Below are 10,526 nucleotides of genomic sequence, written 5' to 3'. Positions count from 1 at the left end.
GATCAAATTGCAATGACCACTTGATTACTTCTACAGTCTACAAAGCCTTCTATACAATAATCAAAAGTTATTTTGAGTTTCCTGATAAGCATGTGACATTAAAAACAACTCAGCAAAAAACTGAAAGCAGAATTGCTCTACAGCCTGGACTTCTGTAAAATGTGCTTTGAGAATAAAAAGGCATTGAGTGAAGTTAGACGACTTTTGTTTCTTTTGACAAATCATCAAGGCAGCAGTCAGCTTCAGAGGTAGTAACAACAAGACAATAACACAGACTGACATTTTATTGTTTCTTTTCTGAAATATTGACACTACGATACTACAGAGACGGGCGGAGTTGGACTCAGCTGCAAGTGGAAGTTTGAATGTTTAGCACGAGAGTGAAACTGCACAACAGCAAGAACTGACACAAGGAGGACTGGTTTCTAATTGCATTAAGTAGATTAATTATTAAACAAGCCAGCTGGTGTGACGGTCACATCAACAGAGTGATAAAAGGCAAGAATAATGTGAAGAGCAGATCTGAAACTACTGTACTTGAGACTTTGTGTTAAAACTAAAATGGTATGCTTCTTGGAGGAAGTCAGGTTGTTTTCCCAAAATCATGTTGAAGCACATAAACGAGACCGTAGACAAACATTTTATGACAGGTATTAAAGTTTTACCTCACCAATTATTTACTACAATAGAAGGTAATTCATGGGAGAGTCTCTATTGTTCCCAAGTTAAATATAGACTCTCTTGAGTTCCCATTTTAAAACTCCACGCTGACTGAGAATCTGACGATTAGTGCTGGCAGCATTCACCAGCACACAAGCAGGAATGTTAACCTGCTCCTGCTGGTTGCTGAAGCCTTGACCAGCAAGGTCTCCAAACAACGATATGGATTTAGCGAAAGGGCAAACACATTTCACAGTGCAATCAGCCGAAGCAGTAGTCTTGGATTGAGGACAACATAATCTTTTTTGGGTCTGAATCCAGAGGCGTCAAGGGGAAAGTTACACATTTCAGGAAATGCAAAACATTAATTAATATACGAGAGTGGTACCAATTTTCTCATCTAACCCTCTGCAAGAAAGCAAATAAGTTTATTTCCCAAAGTGCCAAAGTGGATTTTTAAGTGGACAGAGAGAGCGTGTAAGGGCGTTTCAGGAATGTGACGATTCGGTCCTCACAGCTCCTCTTCCGTCTTCACCTGAACCATGTTGGAGGGGCTGTCCCGGCCCTCTGACTGCGGAGTCTGGCTCTCATTGACGAGCATGTTGAACTGCAAGTCGCTGTAATGAGAAAAGTCCTGTGTGTACGAGCCAAAGTTCTGGTTCAAGTTCATATCCAGGTTGGCAAACGTGGAGCCGGCATCGAGCACCTGCTCAAAGCCAGAGGGCATGGACGAGGTAAAGCTGGAGTCGGAAATCATGTCCCATAGTACAGGCATTTCTAGCAACTGATTCAGGATTGCTGTTGCATCGGTGCCATTGTTTGAGTCCTGGGGATCGCTGTAACCCATTTCCCCTAAATCGGAGGCCCCCGGCTGGACCGCACAAAGCCTCTCGTTTGGAGACATCATGGTTTGAGGCTGCTGAATGTGGAAGGGCTGCTCTGCTGCAGGTGCACTCTCTGCTGCAGAGGAGAGAGGAAACGGATTGTGTTACAGAGAAAATAACGACCTGTTAGAAATATGATGAAAGGTCCGTTAGTAGGAAGAGACCTTTGTACTTGGATCAGGACATGAGATGTCTGCCGATTAAAACTTGAAATTATTTCAATCTTAAAAAGAAATTCAAATATTTCAAGACCTTTCTGCTTCATTAGAGAATTGTAGCCTATTTTGTTGGTGGTGTAAGAACAAACGTGTGTACACACAACAAAATGTATAATAGTGCTCGTTGTGCAGAAAAGCCGAATAAAACATGTAGTGTGAATTTACACAACGTACAAGATTAATACAAATGCACAGTCTGCACAGATTTCATAGAACTGAGCCATTGTTAACGTTAATTAGCAACACATGGATTTGTTTTATGCCGTGGGAAGTCAAAATGTTTGCTGTAGAAAAGTCGATACAGCCACAGTTTACCTCCTACCTACTGTATGTCTACACACCAAAAAACGTAGACATGAGAAAAGAAAACATCAAATCGGACGAAAGAAAACAACATTTGAGACTCACCCGTCACACAAGGTTTCTCACTGAAGCTGACGTCTGACTTTATCTTTCTCTTCCGCTTCACCTCATATGGATCTGAAATGAGTTACATTAACCTGCTGTTAATGTTTCTGGCTGAAGATGATCTGCTGCATTTGTTTTATATCAAGTGAACTTCAGCCATTCAAGCTGACACTGACATCAATAACTCCACAGGCCAGACAGTTCAGTGGTGGACAGTCTCGACTGACCTGGGTTGTGTGGCAGGTACGTGAACGTAACCGACTCGCTCTCCATCTGGTCTGAGAGGCGACGCAGGAACACGCTGACTTCAACCTCCTCTGGGATGTCTTGGTCCTCGTAGGGCGGAGTCTTAAACACAATGGCAATTTGCCGGTGCACATCTGTCTGGGCAAACTCGCCGCTCGCCTTCCACGACCCTCGTCTGAAGATGATCTCTATATCATCTTTGAATCAGTGAAAAGACGCAAAGCCATGTTAATCAAGACAAAGGAGAAAAATACCTCAGAATATAAAAGGATTTTCTTTCTAGCATAATTTACATTTGAATGACAAGTCAAAGTAGGGTTGGGCGATGTGACGGTGGATTCATATATACATATAGTATACACACACACGGCAATATTGTGTGATGATTGCAGACATGGAGGAAAGTAAATTTGTAAATACAGAGCAGGTATCCCAACCAACCCAAGATGAATAAAAACTCTGGTTATATGATTACAAGACATTTGACGTTTTTGTGACAGTGTTTTGGCAGCTTTTTTAGAACAAAGTAATTAATGTGAAGAAGTACGGTGTGGTTGTTTTATTTTTTTCTATTGTTATGTTCTCAATTTAATTGACTGTATCAGTACACGCTGTAACAATTACTTTATTGTGAAATATACCGTTAACATGATATAAAATAATATATATATATATCCGATGATAGAAGATTTAGACTACATTGCCCACCCTTAAGTCCCAGTACACCAGCTATTTATATCTTCTTTTATCCTAACAATTTTAAGTGCTTTGTCCACTCTCGTAAAATAGAACAATGAAATTATATTTCAAACAACCCAAAAAGATAATGCCTCTGACCAAAGCTAATGCTGGTGTGAACAAATTCAACACCAGCAACAGAAGCTGTAAATCAGTCGCAGAAGCATCTACTCAAGTTTAGTATTAGTTCTGCTGTATAACAAAATATATTATAAATTAGTTTTCAGGGTAATTTACAGAGGTACAGACAAAGTTTACAAAAACTAAACATTAGCAATATGCTTTCCAAAACTGGCCCTTGCCTCATAAGAAAAACTATAATGGCAGAAGTATGCTTTAATTTGTATAATACCTTGTTTAAATAGCTGCTAACGAAAGTTTGGGAACATCATCATACTCCTGTCGAGAAAACTGATCTCGTCCCATGAACTCTACTGTGTGAGCATAGTTCTGTATATTTTTGTATATGGGAGACAGAAAGGACCCAATAAAACTGCATCTTACCCTTCTGAACTTTGTCACACAACATGTAGATCTCCGTCTTGCCGGTGCAGGAGCCTCTGTACTGGTTAAAACGGCCGATCTTCAGCTGTGATGTCGTCGTGGCCTCTGTGAGAAAACAAAACATCCAACAATATGTGAGAATCAGCAAATTCATTTACATATGTTGGTGCAGTTGTTTAAAAGAATCAGTTTCTTACTCTTATCATAGATGGGGTTGGACACCACTGGGCTGAGGCAGTCTTTTCTGCCATCTTCCCATTCAAACTCGCACTGAAAGCACAGACGCACAGCATTCATGTCCATGTCTTCAATGCCCTTTGAGTGACCAGCTGAGGGATGAAAAGACAAAAAAAATCAAAGTCTGAGTCCAGGAGTCACAACGAATTTAAACAGCAAGGAAAGAAGAAAAAGTACCATCCTTTAAATTTAAACATATGGATGTGTAGAAAGATGGCAATATTAACATTGTTCTGATGAAGCTCTGTGTGTTGAGATTCATCTTACTTTGAAAGGGGTCAATATTTTGGTTTCTTCTTTTCTGAAGTGAAACGTCCAGCTCTTTTCTCCTCACACACTGGATACCGAGGTTAGCAAAGCTGCAAGTTCAGAAGGAAAAATACATTTTGTCAAGACGGTTAGAAAATGCAAGAAAGATAATGTCTGAGGAAAAGATAAGAAGAAAAAAAAGATGTAATAACAAGTTGGGGGAAGAGATGAATGAAAGCTGGGATGAGCACCTGTGACGTCGGTTGCTGTGAGGATTGAGCGTGACCACGCAGATTCCTGAACCGTTTGGGCAGTCTTTACCCACAAGGCAGTGGGGGTGAGGCCGGTGTGGGGGGTCTTTGGTCACCAAGGAAACCGTGACTGTGACCCTCTTTAAATGTTCAATGGGACCTTGAATCTGAAAAAGAGAACAGGACAGGAAGATGAACTAGAGAAGTAGGCAAAAAAAAGAACATAAGGCAACAGTAAACACATCAACATCTAGCTAACAAAAACCAAACAGACGTATAAAAAACTATTGTAAGAAAGAAGTGGAACTATCAAATTGAGAAGGATTTATGAATTAAACAGATGCTGCCTGAGAAAAAAAAAAAGGCTTTTTTGTGTTCCTCACACCATCTTTGTATTTATTTAGCGTATTCTCACTTAACTATTTTTTAACTGATCCATTTGGGACAAACATCTGATCAACAATGCATGAGGTACCAATTTCACCAAGAAGAACAAAAAATGCCATTAATAAAATATGAGTCAAGGATTACTTATTTTACTTAATTCCAACTGATTGATGCCATCAAACAACTCCTCCTCCATTTCCACCTCAACCAAGGATCTGAATTTCTGTCACTTTTCAATTTAGAAAACTAAACTTTTCAGTTTAGACGTGTTCAATTTACATGTCATTTACACAAAATAAAGAAATATGCTGATTTTTAAATGTTAAAATCTTCAAGCGCTTTGCCAAGTGTTGTCCTCGTTGTGCGATGGTGTTTGTATAAGAAGGAAGATGAACGTGTAGGAGTGTTTGTTAGTATGGGGGCAAGGGATAAACCGCCCAATTTTGACCACACTTGAGCTGGGATTTGTGGGGACTTTCTAATTGACTCCAACAACCCACATCCTTCCAGCTCCACCCATCTGCACAGGGGGTGCAACACCACACAAAATCAACTGTGGTTTAAAAAAAAAAAACTCTCCAACTGTAACTGAAAGCTAGTAAACCCCCTTTAAGGTCCAACACACAAAATAATAATACAAATGAACTTCAATGCGTCTACCTCTATCGCAGGCTGACTCTTGTTGGTTTCAGTGCTGGAGGCCCCCAGGATGCTGCCGGCCGAGCGTCCCTCACATTCATAGCGAAACCTCATGCCTCTCTCCTTGGGCTCCTCCAACACCATCAGTTTGGGCTTATTCAGAAGCCGCTCCAGCATCTCTGTTTCACCACCGCGGTTCTGAGAGGAAAGGCCACGGGAGCTCTTCGAGGCCAGCGAACACGAGGAGCCTCGACTACGCCGTGGAGCGGCTGCTCCCGGGGAAGAATGAGCCATCTCTCTGGAAGTGCTTGCCGGCTGCTGGGGCTGAAGGAAGGTGCAGGTTGTCTATGCAAAAACAATAATAAAACGTTATCAACAACATTACTTCACCGTTTATCCAACCAGGTGACACCTGTTGCGGTTGGAGGAGCAAAAGAAACATGAAGATTGTCTTTTCCATCACTGTCCTCACATCAGGGATGGACAGCAAATGTGCGTCTTGTGATCCGAGATACTGATTGAAGGATGAACACAAGTCATAGAGACATGCTGGTAAAGTAGCCAGAATGGCTTTAAAAACACCAGCACTTCTCCTGGCTTCAAATGAGGAACGTTTTCGAACATAAAAAACACATGTTGCTTTAGAGAGAGATAAATCAAAATACCTACACATTTGTAATAAGTAGCAACTTATTTTGCCTGCTTCTGAACCGTACATCTAAAGACAGTGGTGTAAAATACTCCGCTCCCTTATCTCAGTTATAGCTACTTGTTGCTTTTAAGATTTTACATAAAAAACACAAAAGACTTATCCAGTGTTTCCCAAACGTTTTGGATTTGTGACCCCTTAACAAAACCCAGTGTCTAGCTATCCCATTAATAATCGCATGGCCCTCTAGGCTTCCCCTTAGCATTAGAAAACAACATAGACTTGCAATAACAGACAAATAAACATTCAGAGGCACGTTTTAAAAGTAAATCGCAGATGACACTGTACATGACGCATTCTGCATGATGGCTGCAGTAAAACTAAGCAGCAAAACTGAATCACTGCATGTTTTTTTCCTTCATACATGTGCTTTCTATCAGTGAGTTAACAATGTGCTCAATTGACCACCGAACTTTTCTGTTCCCAGTCAGGCTCTTGTTGTTGAAAAGCTCTCTCTTTGTGCTGTTACTACTTTATTTTTCTGTATCTGCAGTGCTCCCTATATTCACTCTTATAGTAGGCCTCTGATTGGCTGCAATGTAATGTAAAAGGAATAAAAAGGTACCACAAATAAAAAACACTCACGTTATAAATCTATCTGAAGCATCAATGTAATGAAAGATTAACAATCAAACCTGCAGCGAACAAAGACGTAAAGAAGTTGACCTCTTTCACTTGTGAAGCAGTAAATCAGGCGAGAGCTCATTAAACCGTTGCTGCAGAGATCTGGGTGATTCCTTTGCATGAGATAATGTTTCACAATATCCTGTCGAGCCACAGAAGTCCACTTTAGAAGAGCGTGTTAGCCGGGGCGGACTGGTTAGCTTTAAAACACTAGAGCTAAACAAAAGCCTGGCAGACGGAACCAGCGAACAGGAAATAGGAAGCCAGCTCAATGTAATGTGGATTGACCAATTGGAGAAGCGCAGGGCAAAGAATGTGACCTTTCACCCCTTGATGGGTTTGTCTGGTAAACAGAAAGGACGGCAAACTGAAAGTAGGCGTCCTATTACAGTTATTTCAACCACTCCTCCTCCCTCTATCTCAGGCCCCTTCCACAGAAAAGCATGCTGAGGAGGTGTGTCAGCCACCATCACGGGCCGCAAGACTTTTTTTAACTGTATTTACACACAAAGCCCCCAAAATGTTTAATCTCACTTTGCTGATAAAGAGTTTCAGCTGCTTTCTTGTGACCTACATTATTATCCGTCTGTGCAGGCTACAACGTCACTGCAGTCTTATCAGATTACAGCACGTCTGAACTGTAAACCACGTGCTTTATTGTAAGAGCCCAACCTGCCTGCCTCCCTAAATACTATGCAGTACAACAACAAATAACCCAACTGCCTGCACTCTCCACTAAACTCTCCACTAAAGCTGCAGTCACCTCTTTTTACATCATTATAGAGAAGAAGCCCAACTGAACTCTGTCCCTGAGTTTATTGTTGACAAGCTTTCAATAACAACATGAAGGCAATATGGACAAATCAATTGAGTCACCCTGATGGGTAATTTTCTGTGACTGCATAGATCAATATTTGTGTATAGTCTAAGAGCTACACCAAGTTATTATTTTCATTGATTAATCGATTTTTGTTTTGATTAGTCGTTGAATGCATAATATGTTTTTAAATGGCCATCACAAGTTCCACAGCTCATGGTAACATCCTCAAAGTGCAGGTCTGACTGGATGCTTTGTTATACTATTATTATTATACAAAACAATGAAAAATAAAGCAGCAAATCCTCACATTTGAGAGACTACAATGCAATAATTATTAAAAGGACTATTTGTTTTAATCAGAATCAGCTTTATTGGCCATGTGTGTGTACACATACATGGAATTTGACTAACTTTAATAAAGACAAGCTGGGAAAAGCCTTAAACAATTACAATGACAGCTGTATTCACGCTTGAGATTGAAGCCAAAATATGCAGGTTCTATAACACTCTATATACAATTACCATTAATAAAATGATCTTGTGTACAACTAAACTTTATCTGCGTTTCTCAAGGCCTGCTGCTGCGTTGCCAACCGTCACTCTAGGAATGACTGTTGGCAACAGTCTAGGAAACCTCCAACTGAGATAAAAACCAGATGAGAGCAGACATCAACACAAACACCACAAATGACTATGCTGCTACAAAATCATCACACCCCAAGATGTTTTTGTCCCCGCTCTTACATGACAATGTGTGCCTCTGGCCAACAGCACGGGCTGAGATGGCGGTGAGGAGCTCTGTTGTCGCATCCTGTGGTTCTGGCCGAGAAGGTCAGCAGGGGGGGCAGGAGGTCCAGGGAGGGAGGTGCCCGACCACTCGGTGATGATTTCCTCAATGAGATCTGTAAAAAACATTGATAGTTTCTCATATGGCCGATGTAACTGAAATGACGTTGGTGTATTATTATTATCTACTTAGTGAGCGTTACCGTCAGACGGTATCGGGTGCCATTTCTCTAACCAAAACTAGTATCGCACTGCTGAACAAATCTGTGTGTGTGACGATGCTGCACCTTATGATATGCTGTGTAAAGAAGTTACATGATATGTGGCTGAACAGGTGTATAGTAATGTTACATTATATTTCATTTAGCTGACGCTTTAATCCAAAGTGACTAACAATAAGTGCATTCAACCATGAGTACAAACTCAGAACAACAAGAATCAAGAAAGTACAATTTCTTCAACAAGGCCAAACTACAAAGTGCTATAAGTGAGTGCTACTTTATTTATTTAAGGTAGTCGGAAAAGATGTGTTCAAGTGTTTTGTTGTGGTTGTCAGTAAAATTATAGTTGTCTGTTTATTTATCGGATGTTTGCTGAATGGCACATGATGAAATATGAAAGTCCTAACATACCTACCTACATACCTATCTATATATGCAGTGTTACAGATGTGTATAACAATACTTTGCCTTTTTGTTTGTATATGATGAACTTAAGTGTTGTTTACCCCAAACCACTTTCTATATGAGGAAACACATGCATTATTGTGTCTTTACAATGACCAATTACCAAAACACATCAAATGTGTTGTGTAAAAGTGGTTAGTTTGATAGTTTATCGCTTTGGTTCTTAGCCCTTGAATGTGCACACTAATTTGTACCTGTGGTTGAGATCTACCATGTCCGACACTTGCCAAACACACAGAAATTACAGTTTCTTGCAGTCGCGGAGTAGAAAACATTAACAAAGCAGAGACAATTAATCTATTTGGAAATTGCGAGAAAGTTCTTCAGCAAATATTTTGATGATGGAGTCATAATCATTTAAATAATTTAAAACACAAGTATAACGTGAAAAAACAATCAAAGAAATCATTTTTGCAGGTAATCTGAATAAGCAAACAGGGTTATGGGAATTGTAATTCAATGTTTTACTATTGTCTAACATTTCATAGACTTGTCCAGTATATTGATAATTAAGTGAGAAAACAATTGGTATATAATGAAATTAGGTTGCAGCCTTAAATTCAATAAATATATTAGAAAGAATACATGAAATATTAATAATGCTGTTAATTTTGCTGAAATCGCAAACGCATCTGCAAGAGCAAATGAAACATGAGCTCACAGATCATGTTCCCAGGGAAACTAATCAGAGGCTTTGAAAGAAACGTCACAACACAAGATGAGGAAGCAAAAATACTGGCTACGGTCTGGTCCAACTTCTCCTTTCCGCATAAAGTCATCTGAGGTCACACCAGTGCCTCACACTACACACATATATGACTTAATGTCTTCTGAGCACATTAAAAAAGGTAAAACACAACAACAACAAAAAGAGTGAATACTCACCAAAGTCTGACGGCCCTTGGGGTTCTGCAGGAAAAACAGAAAGCATCAGAATAAACACGTTGCTGGTAAATGTTAAACCTACACCAAGTGTTGCAGTAACAGCGGGAATGAGAGCCGGTTAAGAGTGCTCAGTTCCCGGGAATGGGTGTTGGCTGCTCTGCTCTGACAAATCACATGCCTGGTAATGATGCAAGCTCTCTCGCTCGCTCTCTCTCTCTCTCACTCTCTCACACACTCACACTCACACACACAGATAAAAACCCACCAGAGGTCCCGTTGAAGACGTCCATGTCGTTCATCGCATGTGAATAGTCCTTTCGGACCATGTACTCCGCCGTCGTGTAGTTTACTTTAATTCTTTCCGAACCGGATTATATCCGGTATTCGTCTCTTCTTCTCCGTCGACACGTCTGTCTTTAAAAACAGCTCCAGTGAAGCCTAGTCAGGCTAGAAACCAGCTCCGAGGGTCAGTGCCGACCAGTAAGAGCTGCTAGAAGGACTTGAACCCATGTGTTGGATGACTTCTGAAGCGGAGCTCGCTTCAGTTTTTTTTGTTTCGGCAGCAGCCGCGCTCTGATTGGCTGGTTTCGGTATG

General features: G+C 40.6%; 1 protein-coding gene across 1 annotated transcript; it reads right to left on the bottom strand.

The window, feature by feature from the left end:
• Positions 1 to 329: 329 nt before the first annotated feature.
• On the bottom strand, positions 330 to 10,230 carry relb (v-rel avian reticuloendotheliosis viral oncogene homolog B; the record flags this gene model as incomplete). The annotated part of the gene is made up of 11 exons (XM_079225442.1): positions 330 to 1,620; positions 2,171 to 2,242; positions 2,398 to 2,613; positions 3,659 to 3,763; positions 3,856 to 3,987; positions 4,163 to 4,254; positions 4,396 to 4,562; positions 5,443 to 5,766; positions 8,319 to 8,476; positions 9,932 to 9,955; positions 10,197 to 10,230. The coding sequence occupies 11 exons, from the start codon at positions 10,228 to 10,230 to the stop codon at positions 1,172 to 1,174; spliced, it is 1,773 nt and encodes a 590-aa protein (XP_079081568.1). The 3' UTR covers positions 330 to 1,171.
• Between the last annotated feature and the right edge of the window lie 296 nt (positions 10,231 to 10,526).

Source organism: Taurulus bubalis, assembly GCF_910589615.1.
Source record: "Taurulus bubalis genome assembly, chromosome: 10".
Classification (NCBI taxonomy): domain Eukaryota; kingdom Metazoa; phylum Chordata; class Actinopteri; order Perciformes; family Cottidae; genus Taurulus; species Taurulus bubalis.
The sequence above is the reverse complement of the archived record's forward strand: the minus strand, read 5'-3'. Positions and strand labels throughout refer to the sequence as shown.